Source organism: Trichosurus vulpecula, chromosome 1, assembly GCF_011100635.1.
Source record: "Trichosurus vulpecula isolate mTriVul1 chromosome 1, mTriVul1.pri, whole genome shotgun sequence".
Lineage (NCBI taxonomy): Eukaryota > Metazoa > Chordata > Mammalia > Diprotodontia > Phalangeridae > Trichosurus > Trichosurus vulpecula.
Window position 1 is genome coordinate 10,550,782 of NC_050573.1, and position 22,730 is coordinate 10,573,511.

The 22,730-nt window shown below is 53.5% G+C and overlaps 1 protein-coding gene across 3 annotated transcripts in view; it reads left to right on the forward strand.

Annotated features, from left to right (window-relative positions):
• Nucleotides 1-22,730, forward strand: part of TXNRD2 (thioredoxin reductase 2) — a 99,388-nt gene that overhangs the window by 64,367 nt on the left and 12,291 nt on the right. For all 3 annotated transcript variants that reach the window (XM_036767746.1, XM_036767755.1, XM_036767763.1), the window contains exons 12-14: nucleotides 11,696-11,832; nucleotides 16,962-17,057; nucleotides 17,419-17,511. In XM_036767746.1, the coding sequence (XP_036623641.1) occupies nucleotides 11,696-11,832; nucleotides 16,962-17,057; nucleotides 17,419-17,511 (326 nt within the window). The remainder of the gene's footprint in view (nucleotides 1-11,695; nucleotides 11,833-16,961; nucleotides 17,058-17,418; nucleotides 17,512-22,730) is intronic.

Sequence of the window (22,730 nt, forward strand, 5' to 3'; positions counted from 1 at the left end):
GACCCTGAAGATTGCTGGGGTTTCTAGTAACGTCACTCGCAAGTCCCCACTGGTGTGCTTTCTGTTGATGAACAGCCAGACTTAACTGGCTTTTAGAAAGTATATTTACTCAGCAAGTGAAGAAAGGGCAGTCATTAGAGAAACATCCCCCCCAAGCCAGGGGTGTGCTCTTTCTTTGCACACACCAGGTGTTTGGGTGCAATGAGTCAGGATTATGGTAAAGTAGTGATGGAGCACACGAGGAATCACCCATGTGCCAAAGGTGTAGCATAGCCCTGGTAACTGGAAATCCTTCCCCTCTTTATGGAGTCCTCATGAAGCTCCATTTAGTTGTGTGTCTCTAACGAGCCTCAGGTCTCAGTCCCCTCGTTGAGTTTCCTTGGTGTAGCAGCAGGTTGGTCCTTGGTGTATCTCTCACCGGATGTCATTGTCAGCCATTGCTGCTCCAGCAGACACAGCCACTGACACCAAAGGGCTCCCCAAGTCTCCCAGTGGTGACCTGAGCAGTCTCTTCTCTGGACACTCAGTGTCTTTGCTCAGGGAACCCTCAGTTTGCCCTTGACACATCTTCATCTGCTTCCATCTGGATGTCAAGTCTCTCCAGGAATGTGGTCTGTGGGGAGGGGGAGAATAGAGGGAGGGGCTGGTGACTCCCTCTCAAGGGCCCAAAGTGGTAACACACAGTTCCTAGGAGTCAGAGGCAGCATCTGAACCTGGGTCCTCAGCCTTGAGAGCAATACCAACCATCGCCTTGGCGTTGAACCCAAGGAGGACATGAGGCTAGTTGGTGAGTTAGAGAAAAAGTTGGCCACTGACCCTTCTAAGAACCTGGGTGGCCAACACAGCTCAAAGTGGGAAGGCCAGGGTGTTCACCGCTAAAAATGACAAGGGATGGTTTTGTCAGAGGAGCCTGTCCTTTACAGAGGAGGAAACTAAATCCAAAGAGGGGAGGGGACCTACCCAAGGTCACCAAGGAGTGAGGGTCAGACCAGCTTTCCCTCCACCTCCCATGCTGTTGTCCTGCTCTGAGACTCTGCACTTGGGGCATCACTGAAGTGCACACTGGAGGCTGATTTCATCTGACCCACACCTGCTTCATGCTGCCTTGATGTGTCAGTAAGCTGGTCTTGGGGCCAGCAGACCAAGACCGCTGCCTTTCCTCCATTTTCATTCCAGCCAAGGAGCTGTTTAAAAATTACAGGGTGACCCAAAAGTCTTAGAGCACGCCTGGGATAGCCTGTAGGTGTCCTCCCTGGTAGTATCTCATCAAATGAGATAATGATTGTAAAGCACTGGCCCATAGCAAGCACCCAGTGAACGCCCCCCAGCGATGATGGCGATGGCATTACCTTTTCTATATCCTCGTGTACTTTTGTCCAGGTTACCCCTCTCTCACTCACCTCCTCATATTTCTGTCTGCTGCTTAAATCTTTCCTAATTAAATGGTTTTCCTTTCACTCATCTTTGTACGTACCCCAGGCAAGCATGAAATTGGAAGGAATGTCAGTTTTCCCATCATTGAACGAGCAGAGATTGTGAACTCTCTTGTTAGTTGTGATCTGTGTGGGTGTCCCTTGTGGGCCCTGGGTGGCAGGTGATTTCGGTCAGGTTCCCTTCCCGACCTCCTTTAGTGCCTCCCTTTGGAGGACCGCCCGGCTCGGTGAGGGAAAAAGACATCTCCAGGCCGGCTCTGCCTGCTGATGGCCCACAGCTGGTGCAGAACTCCCATCAAGATCAGAAGCAGCTGCGCCACAGAATGCTTGTACGGCTTCACATTTTTCCTCCTATCAACCCCTGTGGCACTTAATCAGGTTTTCTGCTGTAATTTTAATGCATCTCAAGGACAAAGATACATCATTAGACACAAACCTGATACCGGGAAATTTGAACTGAAAGAATTCTGAATCGGTGTAGAGTGTTGGCCTCCTGGCTGCTCCACGTTCTTAAGTGCCCCTGGATGCGGTTCAGGGTGTGCGTCAGCTTGGTCTCCCACCCCCACCCCAAGAACACTGACCCCCACTAGGTGCTGGTGATAGAAAGGCAAAGGCAGACTGGCTCTGCTTTTACAATGCCAGAGCACCTGGTCTGCAGTCAGGAAGGCCTGAGATCAAGTCCTGGCCAAGTCACTTCACCTCTGTTTGCCTCAGTTTCCTCAATTGTAAAATGAGGGTAGTAACAGCACCTGCCTCCTAGGGTTGTTGTGAGTGTCCAAGGAGACAATATTTGGAAAGTGCTTAGTGCAGTGCCCGGCACGTAATAGGTGCTTAATAAGCACAGTTTGGGGACTTTAGTGTCTAGGTCGAGGCCAGCAGATGTCCTGGGCTTCTGTCACATGGCCCACCCAGGGTCCTCTAGGGCCGGTTCTGTCACATCTCCAGAACAGCCCTGATTTGGGCAACTAGAGAAGGAGGGAGGGAGGAGGGAGAAAGGAAGGAAGGAAAGGGAAGGAAGGAGGGAAGGCAGGGAGGAAGAGAAGGGAAAGGGAGGAAGGAGAGGAAAGGAAGGAAAAGAAAGAAGGAAGGAAGAGGGAGGGAGGAAGCATTGATTAAGCACCTACTCTGTGTCAGACACTCCACTAAGTGCTTTACAAACACGATCTCATTTGATCTCACAGCAGCCCAGGGAGGTGAGGGCTATTAGCATCCCTATTTTTGGCTTGCCCAGGGCCACCCAGCTAGTGAATTTCTGAGACTGGATTTGAACTCAGGTCTTCCTAACTCCAGACCCACCTAGCTGCCTTTGGCAAAAGGAAGTCAGCCCTCCTGCGTTGGTCCCACCACCAACAGTGACCCATACCTGAAGGATAGTGCCATAGATAGCACTAAAAAAAACCCCAAATCCTTTCTTCCTTCCTGTGTGTGCAGTTGTAGCCTTTGGCTTGTGACAGGCAAGTTTAAATGAAAATCTCTGGGCGTGCTGGAGCCCCCGAGGCCTCCTTCCCGCATCCCCACAGGCTTTGGTGACCCTCAGCCTTCCTGGCACTGACTGAGACCGAGTCCCAGAGAGCCCAGTGAGAGTGGGGAGAGAAGGAGTAGGGCATTGGGCTGGAGAGGAGCCAGCTGGGGAGTTGGGAGGACCTGGGTTCCAGCCCCGCCGCCCTCTACCACCGACCAGACACATCCCCTCTCTGGGCATCAGCTTCCTCAGCCATAAAATGAAGAATTGGGCTTGATGGCCGCAGGGATCCCTTCCCCCACACCTATGACCTGGTGACCCTGAGTCCCAGAGCAGCTGTCATCTGTACTGAGAGCCAAGGTTTTTTATGGGATGCTCCCTAAGCAATGGATTTTTTCTAAATTTGAAAGCAATCCTTCTGTGGCTGGATGGACCAGAGTCTGTGGCTGATGGCACTCAAGGCCCAACAGCTCGAAAGCTTCCAAAGTCTACAGCCGCACAGCTTGACTCGGCCGGGCTTCGAGAGAGCAGCTGAAGACTTAAAGCTGAGCCTTTCACACGGGGGATTCATCTCCCAGATGTAGACACTGGAATGAGAACATTTCCAAGCCTCATCTCATGCTCCCTGTTGTTTGGACTTCCCCAGTGGGGAGCTATGAGAAATATGCCTTTGAAATCAAATCACCTTTCCTAGCCAAAGGAATTAGGCTCTAAGCCCTTTGGAAAACCGAAAAGCTATCTGGCATTGTAGGTAGGGGGGGCTTCCCAGCCTGCCCCATCCCTGTACCCATACCATCTCTGGGCACCAGGAAGCCCCATGTCCTGTGCATGCAGCACTCTGAGCCCCACCAAGGGTTAAGTGTGCCTAGACGGTTAAGGCCTGTTGTCTTCAGGCCTTAGAAGCCCATCAGTCTGAGTTAGTGAGGAGAAAAGGACCTTTGCTTTGACGTGTTCCATATGTGGCGCACCTCCTGCCAGGATCCAGGGGACGTAACCCCGCTCAGCCCTTTGGTGGAAGGGTGGAACCAAAGCTCCCCTTCAGGGACCAACACAGCCAGGGAGTTTTTTAACCTTTGAACTGTGAAAGCTCCGGTAATGCCCCTTATCGATTGCAAGGTTAATCTCGGCTAATTCTCTCCACTGACTGGCCCGAAGCACACTGGGGTGTTGGATTCTGAGTTGTTACCACACTCATTACCAGCTGTTCTCTCCGGACCATCCATAATTCAGTTCAACCACTGCTGAAGCCCTGTGTGCAACACATTCTGGAGGATTCGGGAGAAAAGACAGGGCCCTTGCCTTGGTCGTGTTCTTGGTTTGCTGGCTAACACAGAATTCCTGCTGCTGCTGCTGCTGCTGCTGCTGCTGCTGCCGCTGCCTCCTCCACCTCCCAGGCCACGTAGGTGTGTCACATAGGCATGCACACGCATATTTACATGTGTACATGTCTAGAAAGTAGCCAAGGATATCACTAGCGCTGTTTTAAGTCAGAAATTCTGTGACTGAGCACCATGAGATCAAGGCATTCTCACATACCCTTTCCAAAGGAATTTTGGCGTGAACAAAATCAATCCAACAAAAGTAAGAAGGAAAGTAATAGATCTTTGAATCAAAGAGCTTTGATAAAACTTGGACAGCCAGAATCTAAAGGCATTTGACGTAAAGCTGGAAGACAAACCACTCCCCAGAAAAGGACGGCAAATGTTTTCCAGAAATGTTGTACAGATGACCAAAACCAAGTTGTTTAAATGCTTCAGATCACTAATAGGGAAAATTCAGATTAAAGCAATTATGAACTGTCACTTCCTATCCATCAGCATGGCAGCTGGTGGCGCTGGGCCTCAGGTCAGGAAGACGAGGTCACATCTGGTCTCCGCTAGGACCTTGGGCAAGTCACTCCCCTTCTGTTTGCCTTGATTTCCTCTGCTGTAAAATAGGGATATTAACAGCACCTTCCTGCTAGGGTTGTTGTGCGAATCAAATGAGATCGCTGTAAAGCACTTGGCACAGCATCTGGTACACAGTAGGTGCCACATAAATGCTTCTTCCCTTCCCTCCTCTCGGCGAGGATGACAATTGATGGAGATGTAGGTGCGTTCACATGTCATTAATGGAGTCACAATTTCAAATCATGGGGGAAGAGTCACCATGATGTTCCTCCCTTTTGATCCAGGGGTAATGCTAGTGGGCTTATGCACCCAAGGAAGTCAGGAGCAGAAAGAAAGGTTCCCAGCATACCAGAATGTTGCCGTTAGCGAGCAACAGATGGGAAACTGTGAATTTGGGACGTCTCCCTGCTCCCCCGTTGTTCCTGTGGGGTTAAGCAGAACAAGCCTAATCTGGGGCAAAGAAGGCGAAAGGGAGAGATCAAGGCACCACCCAGGCAGGGATCACAGCGGGTGGAGGAGGGGTCAGCGGTGGCGTCAGAGGGAGGCCAGGAGAGGGCTTGGTGTCATGAAGGCTCAGAGGGCAGAGGCTGTCCAGAAGGAGCAGGTAGGGAACAGGGAGCTCAGGAAGGAGGAGGTTATGAGATCACCCACAAGCACCATCTTGGTGTGAACCAGCCAGGGGCTCCTCTGCTAGAGACCTCGGCCTTGCTCACCTGAGGGGCAGATCAGTGAGCAGGCTCCTGGGGGCTGCTCTGGACCCTGCCTCTGCTGAGGCCCAGCTGCCCCCAGCTCCCAGCATCTGAACCAGGCAGGACGGCCCCCAGGGACAGGACGTTTGGCAGAAGGCCTGCCAAGGGTCTCGTGGGTTTTCCTTTGATTCGCTCTTTGGGCAAAGTAGGGAAGTAGATAGCTAAGCCATACACTTTGTGAGCAGCAACTGGCATGAGGTACGTTTCCTAAGCCCACTTTACTGTGACCTGTGGGGTTGCCCGGTTTTCAGGATGGGCAGCCTGTGTGGCACGCCTCCCGATCCTGGGATCACTTCTGGCCAGTGAGATTCTGATAAAAAGCTGATGAATCTGTTCTATGTCATAAAGCCATCATTAGTCATCGTGTATACTCATTAAGTGCCTGCTGTATGCCAGGCACATGCTAAACTGTGGGAATACAAAGAAAGGCAAAAGGCCTTTTTTGGGGGAGGGGAGGGATGGCATTTAATCCATAGGATTTTTTTTTCCTCACTGTTTGCCTTTTTCCACTCTCTTATTATTGGTCTTTACAATGTAGTACTTTTTAAAAATCAGGATGTGATAGTCCTAGAAACATAAGCTGCAAAGCTGTGAGAGGCATGAGGACCATCCCTTGCTCTGGCAGTGGGATGGGAGGCCTTGGTTTGCACCTGCAAAACAAGCTGCTTGGATCCTTTAGAGCTGAGCCCCAGAGAAGACCCCATCCAAGGTCCCAAGGCCCTAAGCAGCAGAGCTATGACCCCAGGCATGGGGTTTTGTCTCTGGTCAGTGCAAAGCTACCATCACTACTCCTAGAACGCAGACTCCCCGGGGACAGGAATTCTCCTTTCTCCCCTGCTGCCGTATAGGAAGCGCTCAGGGCTTGGTGGTTGATGAGAAAGCATGACATCCAGGAGTAAGCAGGCCATTGATGGTCTGGTTCTGGTACCACTATTTAAGATAGACATTGATAAGGTGGGGAGGATCCAGGGCAGGACAAGCAGAATGGGGAAGGCCTCGAGTCCCTGCCCTAGGACGGTCAATTGAAGGAACTGGGGAATAGATTGAGGAGGAAATAGAGGAGCCATTGAAGCTGCGATCTGGGGTTTGAAGGCCTGTCATGTGTTGGGAGGACCAGAGGTCCAGAAACCAGAACTGTTCCAGCGTGGAAAGGGCCTCCTCCCTCAGAGGCAGGGGTAGCCTCTCATTACAGGGATTCCTTTCTCCAATGGTCTGGGCTGTTGGCCACTCTCTGCTTCCACAAGGATAGACCATCCTGATGGAGAATGAAAAGAAGTGGATGACCACCCGTCCTGAGGGCCACACATGCCCTGACCTTCTCTCTGTGGCTTTCCCCTGGACACACTTTCTCCATGGCCAGAAGCTGCAGGAGTCTGTGGGGAGGCTCAGCCGGCGGCTGAGGAGACAGGAGTGCCCTTGTTGGCTGAGGCCGAGGGGGAGGGAGCTTTCTGTCCTTATCACATCTCTCTGTTGTGACCCAGCTCCCCTGCCTGGGGGACAGTGGTGCTCACACTACCATCCAGTCCTGTGTTTATCACCCTGCCTGCGCCCCTAGGACTCAGAGCTCTGTGGCATGAGCAGCTGATGGGACCAGCCAGCATTGACAATCTACCGCTAAGTCCATATCGGATTAGAGGTGGGCTCTGCCCTTACAGAGCAAGGGGAATCCCAGGATGGTCAGAGAGAGCATGCCAGGCCTTTGTTCCTGTAGCTGTGGCTCCTGACTGTGTCCTTACCTGCTGGAGGTAGGAGGATGGGGCGGGGGGGATGTGTGCTAAGCTCCTGACTGTGCCTGCGTTAAAGGTAATGGGGCATCCCATTGGCCATCTGGGAGCTCTCTTCCCCAAGCCCTTACCTGCTGGAGATGGGGGCATGGGGGAGGGTTGTGTGCTAAGCTCTCCCTGGGCAGCACTGAGGCAGGAAGACAGGGAAGCTAGAAAACCCATTAGCTGTCTGTTTGCCCAGTATCCAGGCTTTGCTCCTTGTACACAAAGAAATACAACAGGCGGAAGTTGTTTCACATCCGAAGCAAGATAAGGTCCTGGAGGCTTGTGATTGTTGCTGCCTGATAGTGTCAGGCCTGTGGAGGGGCCAGCAGACAGATGGATGGGTGCCGACAGCTTCCGTCAGTAATCCCAGTGGAAGAGGCGCTTTGAGCCAGCATGGTGCTGATGCTGGGGAAGGCCCTCCCGGTCCTGAGATGGAGGATGGAGAGATGCGGCTCCTTTAGGGGACTCTTAGGCCGGGGCAATGGGCCTATGGCTGCCTCACTGGCCCTGCCCTCTACGGCCCCCGGCTACTGCCTTGTTTAGCCAGAGCAAGCCTTTTGGGGAAAACCTGCTTCTCTTTTTGTTCATTCTATTTTGGTGACATCAAAGGCCTTGGGTTTTTCTCACACTTTTCCCCATCGGAGGACTGAAACATGTAACAATTTATATTTCAGTATGAAAACTTTGCTGTCAAACTTTGTCTGGCTTCATTGCAATTAATCAATAGGGATTTATCCAGCACCTGAGGCCCTGCACAGCTCTTGCAGGGGCCTGACATCAGGGAGCACATGGACTTGTTGGGTCGCCAGAGCAAACACAAAAAGGTCCCTGATGATCCAAAAAGGCAGACACCTGACACGTCAGCAAGTATCTGATAAGCACTTTCCCCATGCCAGGAGCCCTGCCAAGAGCCAGGCCTACAAAGAGGGCAGAAGATGTCCCTGCTGTCCAGGAGCTCACAGGGCATCGGGGCAGGTGGTCTGCAAACCACCAGAGACGGAACATGGAGAGAATCAAGAGAAGAGGTGGTTGGGTGGGCCAGAGACCCTGTGGGCTGGAGAGACTGCGGAGGCCAGCTAGGAGATGAGACTGAGGGAGCAGACAGGCAGGCCCTATTAGAGGAGATGCGTGAACTCAGGCCCTTTAGCACCAGCATCCAGTGTCCTTTCCACCGTTCTCTTTTTCAGTCGTGTCCGACTCTCTTTGAAGCTATTGGGGGTCTTCTTGGCAGAGATACTAGAGTGGTTTGCCATTTCCTTCTCCAGTTCATTTTACAGATGAGGAAACTGAGGCAAACAGGACAAAGTGACATGCCCAGGGTCACACAGCTAGGAAATGTCTGAGGCCACATTTGAACTCAGATCTTCCTGACTCCAGGACTGGCGCTCTATCCACTCTGCCTGCTTGCTGCCCCTACCATTCTCTATACCTGTGGAGGAGGTTACACAATCACTCTGGCCTGAGCTGCTACAGATTAAATTACCTAGGCTCTACTGGGCCCCCTGCCTTAATTCAACAGAATTATTTGTAATTTTTATCATGTTACATTTTACAGGGATAGATAATCAAATCCCTGGAAATATTAAAAGTGCAGCATCAGATCTAAAGAAGCAAACGTTACCCACGCACACTTCAATTAGAAACTAGACCCATCATGATGCCTTGAGAAGATAATCGCTTCTCCTCGGTTTTTCTCGGCCTCATTCCCATTGCTGCCTGATTCCCAAGATGGTCCGGGTCTGGGTCCTGCTCCATCTGACACAGTCCCAGACCGTTGGTTTGTTCATGGGGCGAGCCCAGCTCAGACGGACCTTCCCTTTCAGTAACACGGCAGCATTAGCTGGGTCCCGTCCTCCCGGGCGCCCCTCTCAGAGCATCTGCAGGAGGCCCCATAGCTTTGGCTGAGCCTGATGCTGACGCCGGCCCTGGCTGTTGAGAAGGCAGCGTGTCTCTTTTCAAAGGGTTTGGGATGTCTGGGATCGCAGGGATTTCTTATTGTCCAGGATTACCAAGTCTGCTCTTAAGGCCTCTCCTAGTCTTGGATCTGTTGAATTTACCCGGATCTCCCTTTTTCTGGCTCCTGGACAGCTCAGATGGGTGTAGACCAACATTGTGCCCTCGGGGACTCCTCACAGCTGTTGGTTCAATCTTTTTGTCCCCAAGCTTCCTGTATCAGGCTGAGCCCCTTCCTCAGCAGATGTTCCTTACTGGGAAGGTAGAGGCTGGGCCCTGGGAGTCCACTTTCCTAGTGGCACCCTCTGAGGGTCACGCCCTTGCTCTGGGCTCTGATAAAGAGATGGATTTTTTTAGGGTTTAATTTTTTTTTGCAGTTAACAAAACTATGCATTGTAACAAATATGGAAAGTCAAGCAAGGCAGATTCCTACATTGGCCACGTCCAATAAAGTGTCTGACCTGGTCTCCACCCTCAGTCTGTGCCTATCAGCTCTGCTGTGGGAGGGCGGTAGCAGCTGCTTCCTCGGGCATCAGTCTGAGCATTGATCGGTGTTCTGATGGCTTCCCAGGTCTTGGTCTGTGCCGCATTGTCATCCCTGGACGCCGTTTTCTTCCCCCAACTCAGCTCATGTCACCCATTCACATGGCCCTTCCCAGGTTTCTCCGAGGCCGCCCTTTTGTGCTCAGTCAGCCCCCAGTGAGCCTCCTCCGAGGCCCCAGAATTCTGCCCCCATAAAATCCAGCAGCGCTGCCAGGGCCAGCTTTGTGCTTCTGGGTCCTTGGATTCCTTTCTCTGCTCCAGGCTGGTTGTGCCCCTCTCTTTGCTCTTAGCTGTGTGCTGTCTTACCCCATTAGAATCGAAGTGCCTTAAAGACAGGGCCTTGTATTTGTGTTCCCAGCAGCACCCTGCCTAGCAGAAGGAAGTGCTGACTGATTGAATGGCTGAATGAGGAAACAGGCCCCCAGAAGTCAAGTGACTTGTCCAGGGTCACACAGGTAGCAAGCCGCGGAGGATTCCCAGCCCTTTGCAGTCTCCATGTGTTGTGGTAGCCACAGACTTCATCCCTGGGGTGCCCCTCCCAGGGTGGCTAAGAAGGCCCCCTCTCGTTAGACATGCTGGCCATCCCCAAGCTCAGGGGGACCAGCCGGAGCTTGGACTCGAGCCCCTCCATCTCCAGGACATCAGCCATTCTGTCCCAACTCGGTGATCTAGCGATCTGTATCAGTCACCTTGTGTCATCCTCGCCACATTAGGCAGGTGGGGAAACTGAGGCACCGAGAGGCCTAGCCTTCTATCACTACAGGTCAGAGCTGGGACTCAAACCTGTGACTTGGCCTTTCTTTGGGGTCAGAGGACAGAGAATCAAATCCCAGCCTGCGTGACCTTGGGCAAGCCACTTGCTCCTCTGTAGGATGACCGAGTTGGACTGGCCAACCTCCCAGATGCCTTCTAGCTCTTATTCCCCGGGTGCTGCCCTGCAGAGCCCCCCCACCCCGATGGAGTCGCCAGCTTTGTGCAGGCCTTCCAGGCAGGTGGTAACATTCCTGAGCTGGCGGCTGGCAGCCAGCGACTACTGAGGCCTCTGAACCATTCCTTCCCCTGGCATGATCTCATGCTGGGAGGTCCCCGCTGTCCAAAGAAGATGCAAGCTGACCTTCCAACATGGCACCAACCGTTGGTGAGAAGCATCAAAGAAATTCTTAACCCAAGCCCCTCTTTTTACCAACAAAGATGTTGGGACAGTGGGGTAAGAGGGTAGATAGAGCCAGGAGGCCCTGGGTTCAAATCCTGCCTCAGACACTTATGAGCTGTATGACCCTGGGCAAGTCACTTCACCCTCTTTGCCTCAGTTTCCTCATCTGTAAAATGAGCTGGAGAAGGAAATTGCAAACCACTCTAGGATCTCTGCCGAGAAAACCCCAAAATGGGGTCATGGAGAGTTGGATATGACTGAAATGACTGAACACGCACACACTCATACCACTGGCCCCCTCCCCATAGAAACTATAGCTGAGCTCAGTAAACTGGCCCTTTTTCTCTAACCCAGAGGGCCCCCCCAGCCTGGTGGCTGCAGGGCCCCCCAGGATGGAGACAGCAGGCTAAGCCCAGGCAGATGGGAGTTAGGCTGCTGGGGGTGGGGCGGCCTGTCCATGGGGAGCAGGCCAGGGCAGTCCCAGCACAAAGATGCCCTCCAGCATCCTCTGGGCCTCCTGCAGCTGCTCACCGGGTGGAAACTAGGGCTCCGGCTCTGTAATCATACCAGCAGAAAATCCCTTCATCCATCATTTCAACTTCATGTTTTACCGCTTCCACGGGGAAATTCTGGCCTTGTTTTTAATCAGCTCGTGGCATCAAGTCAAGGATTTATAAACTTGGGGTGGGGGGAGGTTGAGATCAGAACCGCTCAAAACGTCTGGGCTGTGTCTGGTTCCCTAAGGTCGAGTTCCAGAGACCAGACGCTTGAACTTGGACAAGGTCGGAGTGAAGCTTCACCCAAACTCGCAGAAGGTCCTGGTCAACGCCAGCGAAGCGACTTCGGTAGCGCACATTTACGCCATCGGGGATGTCGCAGAGGTACGCCCTTCCCCAGAAGTGACTGAAAAGAATTAGAAATGATACCTCTTAAAATGGAACTTATTCTGAGTATGGCAGAGTTGTGAGTTGAAGACTGTTTGCCAAAAATTGGTTAAACCTGTAGCCCAGTGCCTGGCACATAGTAGGTGCTTCATAAATGTTTCTTTCCTCTCTCCCTTCTTTCCTCAGCTTTCCCTCCCTTCTTCCTTCCTTCATTCCTTCCCTCTTTCCTTCTTCCCTCTGTCCTTCCCTCCTTTCCTTCCTGCCTCCCTCCCTCCTTCCTTCCTTCTTCCTTCCCTCCTCCCTCCCTGCCTCTCTCCTTCCTTCCTTGGTTCTTTGTGTCCTTCATGTATGGAGAGGCCCTGAGACCCACTAATGCAGCCTCTTCCTTTGACACTAAGGCCTCTGCCCAAGCCATAAGTGATAGAGCAGGGTCTGAAGCTCTGTCCTGTGCTGTTGAGCCCAAAGCCCTTTCTTTCTACTCTAACCTCATGGGGTGACCTTGGACCAGTCAGGATCCCTCCCCAAGCCTCTGCTGGCTCCTCTCTAGCAGGAAGGGCTTGGCCCTGATGGCCTCTGAGGCCCTTCCAGCTTTCATGTGCTCTCACTAGGACTTGTTTTGAAGTCTGCTTTCCAGTCATGGATGTTTCTGGACAGATGTTTCCTAATCCGAGTGGATGAGGCACATTTACTTTGAGCTCAGAGGTAGAATTGCCATTTCCTGGGACTATGGGCCAGGAGCTGAAAGGGATCCAGACTCCCTCCTCCTCTGGCGGCCCAGGGGTCTCAAGTGCCTGCCCAGTATCTCACCGGCCTCAGAGGTGGGATTCGAACCCAGGCCCCTCTGGACTCTGGAACCATGATCTTTCCCCTGGGCTGCACTGCCCCCTGACTCATTTCTCAGTACCAGTCTTCTTGGCAGTCTCCTATTTATTTCTGTGGCACCCAATTTGGCCTCATTAGTTGGGGGGGGGGTGTCACTCTGCTCTTCCCAGACAGAGCCCTAGCACCTTGGGCAGGTGCCCTGGGGAGACTCACCACAGGCAGAAGGCGGACATGGCTGCCCGGGTCACTGGTGGCTGCCGAGAGGAGAGAGGAGAACCTTGAGGGACAGGCTCCCCTTCCTCCATGTGGGGGCCCAGGGCTTAGATGAGAAAGGCTTCTGGCTCTAAGCCTCACCCTCAGATGCCCTGGGCCAAGACTTTGTGCTCTCCGGGCTTCAGCATTCTCGGATAGTCTCTCAGGTCTCCACGTCCCAAAGCTCACGATCCCGAGAGCTATCGCCTTACAAACAGCTCAGACCCCCTCTCCCCACCGGCCTTTCACCGAAGGAGACTTTGTCATGGCCCCTCCACTGAATCCTCAGGTTCCCCTCAATCTCATGCCCCATGGCCCCCCGGGAAGCAGCCAGAACGCAGACAAAGAGAGACAATAGCCATGGGCTATCCCGAGAGCACTGCCGGACCCAGCCCCTCATCCCACGCACCAGTCTCTAGACCTGGTCTCGGAATCATGTTCGGAAATGCTTAAGATGCCATATAGGCTATGACAAAGGAGACTGCTGCCATCATGGTGCCATTATCAGAATATTTTTAAAAAACAAGTTCATAGGCTCCTGGTTTACATCCCCTGGATTAGGGGCTGCACCGCAAGGTGGGCAGGAAGCCATCCCGATGGGAGGGAAGGGGTCAGGCAAGAAATAGCTGCCAGAGTCCCAGCCACCCCAAGGGGCTCCCTGTGGGGGGCCCAGAGGGTCTACAGCGGAGGATTAGGACCCTGCTATTTGTGAGATATGTTGAATGCAAGATTTCACTCTTGATTAATCCAACAGCTGATGACTTTTAAAATATCTCCAAGCCCTGAGCCTCCTAAGTGGGCCAGGATTGGATTCTGATCCCATGAGAGCATCCCCCTTAGTGGTGGGGGGTGGGAGGTAAGGAGAGGGCCGTGTGGTCCTCGAGAAGAGAGGAAGTAGCGCCTGGTCCTTTGATGGGGGGAGCCCCCCACCCACACTCCCATTTCCCACCAGGGCACTGCCCAGTAGGGCTATAGATGGAAGTCACAGGATGGAGGTTCTCTGATAAGAAGGGATTTGTTAGTTATAAAGGAGGCAGAGTCATCTGCCTCAATAAAGTCAGACCTGTTGTTACCAAGTAAATTAAAATGTGCCACCCCCACCGCCCCCCAAAATTAAAAGAACTGTCTGAGACGTTGCTTTCACTGTTCCAGGCTGGTGTGGGGGGTGTGGGAGAGGACATGAAGCCTGGGATTGCAGTCATCTGCCCAGCTATGGGCAGACATTCCTGGGTAGGTGCCCTGCCTACTGGTCAAAGGGAGGAACATCTGAATTATCTAAGCTGAATCATGCCACTGAGCGCTATTTTCAGACATAGGCCCTTCCAATAAGATGTCCAGCCTCGGACGCTTAGTAGCTATGTGACCCTGGGTGGGTCACTTCACTTTGGTGTGCCTCTGTCACTCCAGCTGTAAAATAGGAATCCTAATAAACACCTCCCTCCCAGAGTTGTGAGGATCAGATTTGTCAAATGCTTTGCAGTCCTTACTGCACCAGAGAAACACTAGCTACTGTTACTATGACATTATCTGTGGTGGGGTGGCATCCCAAGTGATGACGATAAGCTGCCCCTCTGGGCACTAGTTTTGTTAGTCGCACCATGTGTGAGCACTAATGGCCAGAAATCAGATGTGTGCCTGAACACGGGGATGGCCCATAGATTGAATGGAGTGCCACTCTGCTACAGGGAGGGAAAAGGATGAAAATTTAGGGAAACCCCAGAAGACTTGTGTGAACTGGTGCAGGGGAGGGTGGCAGAGCCTGTGATGGCGCCCGTCCCATCAGGAGCGCCAGGCAGGCGCCGCACTCTTGGATCAAGAAATGTTGACGGTGGAGGTGTCCTTATTCTAGGCCCCTCTGCCCTAGGAGCCACCCCCATAATTATCAGGCCTGCAGTTGTTTGGGGTTGTTATCTCCCAAAGAACACGTCCTCTCCTTGTGAATGGTGTAGAAGACCTGATTATTTCAGGGGAGGCTTTTGTGTACATTCTGGATCTACTCCACCTCAGATAACACCATTATTCTTGGCCCATTAACGTTGTGTGCATTCAAGAAAAAGCTTTCCTATGTGAGTGCCTCCCTTTTATCAGCCAGCCTTCCAGTCCAAGGCTCCAGCAGTGGGCCCAGGATCAGCCTAGAGCTTGTAGGGGGGTTCTGAGGACCAGAGGCCAGCATGAGTTGGGTCCAAAAACTCCGCCTCTGGGTTTCCAAGGGTCTTGTCTTGTCCAAGGAGTCCCTGGCTCTTGATTCCAGTGATGTCAGCAGGATCCTTCCAAGCAGTTCACACCAATGGGAATCTGCCCTTGGCTCCGGGCTTTACCAGAAAGCAGTATTTAATTAAGTCTTGTACTCTGCATCCGTGGATGTCTCAGTAATTAGTCAAGCTTCATGGTATGCGAGGCATTGCTTTCACAATTTTATCTGCCCTTCCGATCTTCCCTTCATTTTTGGAATGCCAAAACAACATCTGTATTTCCTGCTCCAGCAATGATTGGCAGCCATGTCTCAGGCAAATGTGTGGAAGAGAAAACACTCGGCAGGCCTGGTCTGGCCAGTGGCATGCTCGGAGTGGGCCTGCAGAGCGGAGCTGGAGGCAAAGCAGGGAGGCCTGAGCTTGAGGAATCTGTCATGGCCAGGCTGGGAAAGGGCAGATTGGAATCCAAATGGGTGACAAAGATGTAGGCTGGGCAGTGCCGGCTTAGGTTCCTGTTCTGGGGGAGAACTGCATGCTGATCCAGGGGCTGTCAGCATCCCAAGTGGTGCGGTGAGTGGAGACCGAAGGTGGCCGGCCCTGGCCAGAGAGCACAAGTCCCTCAGCTGGGCTGAGTGGTTCATCTTGGGAGCTTCCCCTGAACAAGGAGGGTAGAGGGAAAAGAGGGAAGAGAGGGATGGAGGAAAGGGGAGAGAGGAGAGAGGAGAGAAGGAAGGAGGGAAGGAGGAAAGGAGAGAGAGGAGAGAAGGAGAGGTGGAAGAAAGGGGAGAGAGGAGAGAAGGAGGAAGGGAAGAGGAGAGAAGGAGGAAGGGTAGGAGGGAGGAAAGGGGAGAGAGGAGAGAAGGAAGGAGGGAAGAGGAGAGAAGGAGGGAGGGAAGAGGAGAGAATGAGGAAGGGTAGGAGGGAGGAAAGGGGAGAGAAGGAGGAAGGGAAGAGGAGAGAAGAGAGGAGGAAAGGAGAGAGAAGAGTTAAGGAGGGAGGAAAGGGGAGAAGAGAGATGGGGAGAGAGGAGGGATAAGGAGGGACGAAGGAGTGGGGACAGACCAAGATAGAGAGATTGGAAAATAAATGCAGTTAACTGCTGGCCCTGAGATTTCCAAGGGCTTCTGATCCATCAACTGAGTATTAAGCCTGATGTGGTTTTCCAATGAGTGTCCTTGGATCCTTAGGGTTGGTGACCTCATCCCTTGCTGTTTTGTCTGTGGTTTTCAGTAAGTCCTGCCCAGTGCCACTCGGGGAGGAACTGCTGCTGACTCCTCGGCCTTCCAACAGGCCTGGGCACTGCTCCACCTGCTTGCCTGTGCTTCCCCATGTTCACAATGGCCCAAGCCTCCTTTCACGATCCTCTTTTTGGGGAGGGGAAGAAGGGGGTCGGCTGTAGGGAGCATCCAGTGAACCAACCGCCAATTGCCACTTCCAGTCAGTGGTGCAGTGCCTGAGCCACCACCCAGAGGTTCAGCACCTCGTCTGGGCTCTTATAGCCAGGCCAGGTCAGGTGGACAAGTCATTTGGCTGTCCTCAAAAAGGGCCTCTTTTCACAAGGTTCCTCTCATCTGAGTTATCTCTGGAGACATCCCACAGTCTACCCGAGATCACATGGCCATAAGCATATATTGCCATCAAAGGCCACCAAAGGGAGCCCTGGCTCATCACCCCAAGGATGCCCACTAGGCAGGGAGACAGTGGGCAGCGGCAGCTCAGGGACCAGGCAAGGGAACCAAGCCCAGGGGAAAGGAGGGGCGAGCGAATGACTGCTTGGCTGGTTTTGGGAATCCCAGGGGCTGGGGGGCAGGGGTTCTGTTCAGCTCCCAGCTGCAGTCCTTTCTCTGATCTTTTGTTCAGGGACGTCTTGAGCTGACACCTACCGCCATAATGGCAGGGAAGCTGCTGGCACGGCGTCTGTTCGGTCAGTCCACGGAGCTCATGGACTATGACAATGTAAGTGTTCCCTTATTAGGAGATGTCGAGTTGGGTGCTTGATGTGTTTCCAAAGTCACTGTGAATCATTTTTCTGGAGATGTGTGTGTGTGTGCGCGAGCGCACGCAAGTGGGTGTGTCTCTGTGTGAGTGGGTGTGTGTGTCTGATGGGTTTCTGTGTGTGTGTATATGTGTGAGCATGTCTGTGTGTCTGTGAGTGGGTGTGTCTCTGTGGGTGTGTCTGAGTGGGTGTGGCCTATGGCCTGGGCTGGCCTGTGGAGCGGGCCCATCAGCCAAGAGGAATATGCTGCTGCTGGACACTTGCCCATCGTGTCTGCTCCTCCCCAGCCTATGATAATGCCCGCCTTTGTTACGTCTTCAGGTGGCCACAACAGTCTTCACTCCCCTGGAATATGGTTGTGTGGGATTGTCGGAGGAAGAGGCAGAGAGACGCTACGGAAAAGATGACATCGAGGTATGGGATGGCACAGCGATCAGAAGAGGACATGCAGGGCCCAAGGGCAGAGGGAGGTGGAGATGCAAAGTGGTTGCCCAGCCTGGGGTGTGGTGCTTTTGCCTCGGCCAGACGTGGGGGGTGGGCATCGGGAGCTAATGGCAGCCGTGTCACTCCCTGGAAGCTCAGGCCATGATGGGACCAAGCTGGCTTTCTCATCTGGCCCAGAGACAAAGGCCGTTTGTCACGGGGCTTTTGCGTGGTTCTCGGCTCCAGGGAGCATCAGATAGATGCTTCTTATTTTAGGACTCCTGGAATGTCCAGACTCAAGCCACTGCTGAGCACAGTCATCATAGCATTCCCAGGGCCCTCCCGAGCTGCCCAGAGAGGCCTCGGCCTCTACAGTGACCCACCCTGCCGCTCAGCAGCCTGGACAGGGAGTTGGTGTGGGAGAACAAGGCTGGGGAGGGGGCTTCGAACCTGACCCGAATGCCTCGTGTCCTTAAAGACTGGGATCCCCCAAGGCTTCTGATCTGCTCTGGGGGTCTCCTTGTCCGTTCCCTTCCTTATCTCTGGATTCTCCCTCCCTCTGTGAGCCCCTCCGACATCCCCTGTCCGTAGCGACACTGCCAGCCTTCCCAAAGCCCTCTTTCCATTGGCACTCTCCTTGCGTACCCGCTTTGGCCTGTCTGCCACGTCAGTGGTCAAGCCTTCTGCTTAGATCTTGAGACCTGCCTTGGCCAATTTGGCTCACCCAGCCTCCCCCTTTCCAATGCAGACCTTTTCTTCTAGTCTGAAGACCCCCAAGGCCAAGGATCTCACTCTCTCTGGCTGGGATCTCCCTGTCTCCCAAGGCCGGGGATTTCACTGTCTCCTGAGCCCGGGGATCTCCCTTTCTCCTGAGGCCAGGCTGGGGATCTCACTTTCTCCTGAGGCCGTGGATCTCACTCTTTCCTGAGGCCAAGGATCTCCCTGTCTCCTCTTGGAGACCTCTCCGTCAGGAGCACATTGTTCCTAAGGCCCAGCCCAAATCTGTCTCTCTGCCACTCCCCTCATTGTTCCCTCTTGTGTCCCTGGGACCAAACAGACCACATCGGATCCCTTTTTCACATGACATGGCCTTCACAGCCACCTAAGTCTTCTCTCTAGGCCAGATACCTCCAGTTTCCTCAGCTGATCCCTGGTCACCCTCTGAGGCCTTCTCCAGATTAGCCATGCAGTACCCCGGTGGGGCTCTGATTCTGTGGGCACAGGGCACTGGGCTCTCCTGCCCTGGCAGTCAGCTCTGCACCTCCCTTAGAACAGCGGAAGACAGTCTTATCCCACTGGGTACTCAGTTGGCTTGTGCTCAGCCCAGACCTCTGAATCTTTTTCACCCTGCCTCCCCAGTCATCTTGGAGAAGTTGATTTCACTTTTTTGTGCCTGAGTGTGAGGTTTATGTTTACCACCATCAAATCTCCTCCATGTGTGTATAGGGGCCTGGGCAGGACTTCCCAATTTCGTTACCAACTCACAGAATGAATCTCAGGTTCCCTTTCTGTTTCTAGCCAAGGACTTTAAAAAAAAAAGTCCTGCCATCCCCTCCTGCCTGCTTCAGTCCACAGGACCGTGAGACTTTGGCTGGAGTGGATCTTACGAAGACTGTAACCCCATCCCTCACTTTCCAGACAAGGAGCCAGAGGCCCCGGAGGGTCATACCAGTCCATGCTTACACTGGGCAGATGTAGCTGAGCTGGGGTTGGAACCCAGGTCTTCTCACAGGGCCCTGTGTTTCTCCCACTAGTCCTCCCAGACTGAGTGTGCCTGATGGCTCCCTTAGCTACTGCGTGAACAAATCTGGAGGATACACTCTGGAGAGCTGAGCTCATCCCTGAAGTTCCAAGTGCTCCAGACCACTGGAATCCAAGCTAGAAACGCTCCATTTTGAACTCCTGCCAATGGAGAAGGGTCTACAAGCCCTCGGCAGCCCTGTGTGGGGTCTCCTGGAGCCATCTGCAGGCTGCCTCTCTAGCTGGGGTCTCCAGGACCTCCACAGACAGGGAGCTCACTCCCTTTCCCTCCTCTAGCCTTCATCTCGTGGCTTCTCAGCCCTTCCCCTTCTTCATCAAGGGCTCTCCCGAGTCTGTGGCCTAGCTGGACCCCAGGCATTGTGTCTTTTCATGAAGTTACTGGATTTCAGAGGTCCTGTATTTCTTCCTGCCTGCTTCTGGGTTCTTACAGGGTGCCCTGATTCATTTCTGCCTCTCTCCCTATTTCGCTCATGGGGTTTTTGCAAGGATTGAGTGAGATCCCACGTATTGAGCAATCTTCAGCCTAAGTGCCCTTGTTCTTGGCTGGTGTGGTTGCTGCATGTCCCTGGCCAAGTGAGGGGGTGGCCATGGGCAGATGCTGGCTCTGACCAGCTTGGGGGTGGCTGTCATTGCCCCCCTGCCCCTCTCATCATCTGGCAGCGGGCTCAGAAAGGAGACCTTGTGCCAGGGCTTCCACAGCAGAAGTCTGGGCCGAAACAAGTCCTGGAACCGTCCACTCCATGGGCTTTCTCGCCTCGTGGGTCCCTTTCATCCCCCACCCCCCCATTAATGTGCCATGGTCCTGACAGCTGGGACTCCCTCGTGGCAAGCTGGTTTGCCGACCCTCTTTGATCATGCCGAGTGTATCAGGCCACATTTGGGGATGTTGATTTGTGCGCCAGGATGGGGAGCAGCCAAACAGGCTTTGTTTATTTTCCTTTCCGGGCTGTTTGAGTCAGAACCATGTTCTCTGAAGCTCAATTAATTGCTAATAGCTGCACAACACATGTGAAAATCCAGCTCATTTGTTACCCTGTCGGGCCGCAGAAGAGTCTATACCCACCCCGTAGGTGTAGATGGCTTTTGCCCTCCTCCACATCTCCAGCTTTCCGAGGACTTCCTGGGGACAGAGATGTCGGAGGTGGGATGGAGGTAGGCATGGCTTTCCAGCCGTGCCCAAGGAGCCTGCAGCCACAGGGGCAATGCTCAGCTATTCAGTCCAGCCGGTGGCCTATGAATCCCTAGATATTCCATATGGCTCCAAGACGCCCATCCCACACATAGACACACGCACATATACTCACACATTTGCACATACACATATACACACTTACACATGCATGCATACACACACACACAGTTCAGGGCCTTACAGATGGAGGCTTCTCCCGTAACTCTGCTGTCCTGGCCCCAGCTGACATGGATGGGTCAGCACTCTCTCCTGAAGGCAAGCACTGTCTGTCTCTGATGCTGGCCACTGCCTTTGGTGGCTCTGGCGGGAGGTGGACAGCTTGGGCATCGCTGGCTCAGGGAGATGGTTGAGGCTCCTGCACGGCGGGGGAGCCTTTGGGGGTGCCCCGATCCTGTGGCTTTTCCATGAAAACGGTGAAGGGAGGGAGAGACTGGGCGGTTCTCCCCAAACCAGCTGAGCGCCCCCGCACTGGCCAGACCACTAAGGCCACGTCAGGGGGTGCTTGTTGAGTGAGTGAGCGAGTGCTTCAGTCTTTCTGAAAAGCCTGATTTCATCAACGTGGGCCCACCCTCCGCCAGCCCCTCCTCTGGGCCACACTCATCACCCCCCAGCCGGACCCAGCGAGGCCAGCCCTCAGATGACAGACGCCCGCCTGGCCCTTCCCCAGCCTGTCCTGGGAGTTTTTCCAGCTTGGTGGGACTTGCCAGCGCTTGATTTTTCTGACATGGCCTTGGAAAGCCCCCGTTCCCTCCATGTTTCCAGGAGGTAAGAGAAGAAGCCTTGAGCGGAGGAAGAAGCGAGGCATCTATTTGGTAAAGTCCATGTCAGGGGGACAAAGATGGCCGGGGGTGACCTCATCCTTTAAAATGCAGGAAGAGAACAAGGGACATGGGTGTTGTGGGCTAAATCCAACCCAGCAGTGAGGAGCCAGCCCACAGTTGGGAGTCACGTGGTCAGCTGACCACTTCAGCCAAGAACGCACACACGCGGTGGGAATCGTGGATTCGCATCCAGCCCTCATCTGCTGCTCAGGTTCTCCAGGGACTATCATGTTCAGAATTAAAAAATATTTTTTAGAGGAGAAGAGGCCCAAGATGGCATGCCCTCTTGCTTTGGGGAAGGCAGACTTTGGAAAGGACCGATGGGGTCCCACAGCCTAGATTTTGTAGAGGAAGTCTGTGTAGAAAGGACCTTTTCAGGTCCAGTGAAGAGGAGCAGGGTGGGTGGGGGCGCTGAACACAGATGGGGGGGGGGGGAACGTGCAAAGGAGATGATAACACAGGTAATTGTGAGTGAGGAGAGAGTCATAGGAATGCGCTGTAGCCCAAGGAGCTTGGGAGAGGCCGTGAATCATGAGAGGAGCACCACGGGACCAAGTGAGGGCAGATGTCACATCTTCCAGAAAGAATTTACCCAAGTTAGATCGGTGAGCTTGGCCCTAGATTGCTGACAGAATCCTGATACATTTGTTCGGAGCTTCAGCAAACCCAGGGAATGCCATCCTCAGCTGGTGCCCACTTGTGACGGCGTTGCCCAAGGGCTAGAGACTTGCTCAGGATTTGCCATCCTGACCACAAGGCACGCATGGAGTCTCCTCGCTCCCTGGTGGAGAAGACGGACTGAGGGAGACCGGAGGGCATCCCAGGGAGCGCCATTCAGAGCTTGGGGAATGATGATCCAAAGATGTAGTTGGCTACAGTCCAGGCATCTGCTTCTTCCCAGGCAGTGAAGAATTTTTCAAAAAATGATGACTTCAATGCCATGGGCTCCCTTGGGAATCCTGTGGATTTTGCGTTATGCGTTTAAGAGCACGACGCTGAGAAAGGGTCCATCTGTGGGCTTCGCCGGGATCCGTAACACGAACAAGGTGAAGAAGCCTGGGCTCAGAGGGAGGTGCCCCAGCGAGCTAAAGCCGCTAATGTGCTAGCGGAAACCCGATAAAGGCAGAGATGGCGTGCTAGTAAAACGGGTGGAATCTCACATGTTCAATTTCATCGGGAAAGTGTAAAGTCTTCATTTGGGTTCAGAAAGTGACTTTCCAGGTGCACTGTGGGGGAGGCAAAGTGAGACCCAAAGATCTGCAGAGTGTAACCCGCTTGAGGGCAGGCGCTGTGGCATTCTGCTTTGTGTCCCCAGCGCTGAGCCGTACGCCGCCCACCGCCGCTACTGCCGATAACAGCACTAATAACGATGCTAATAAACGATATTAAACACGGGTAGCGTGTGTACGGCGCTTGGAAGTTTACGGAGCGCTTCA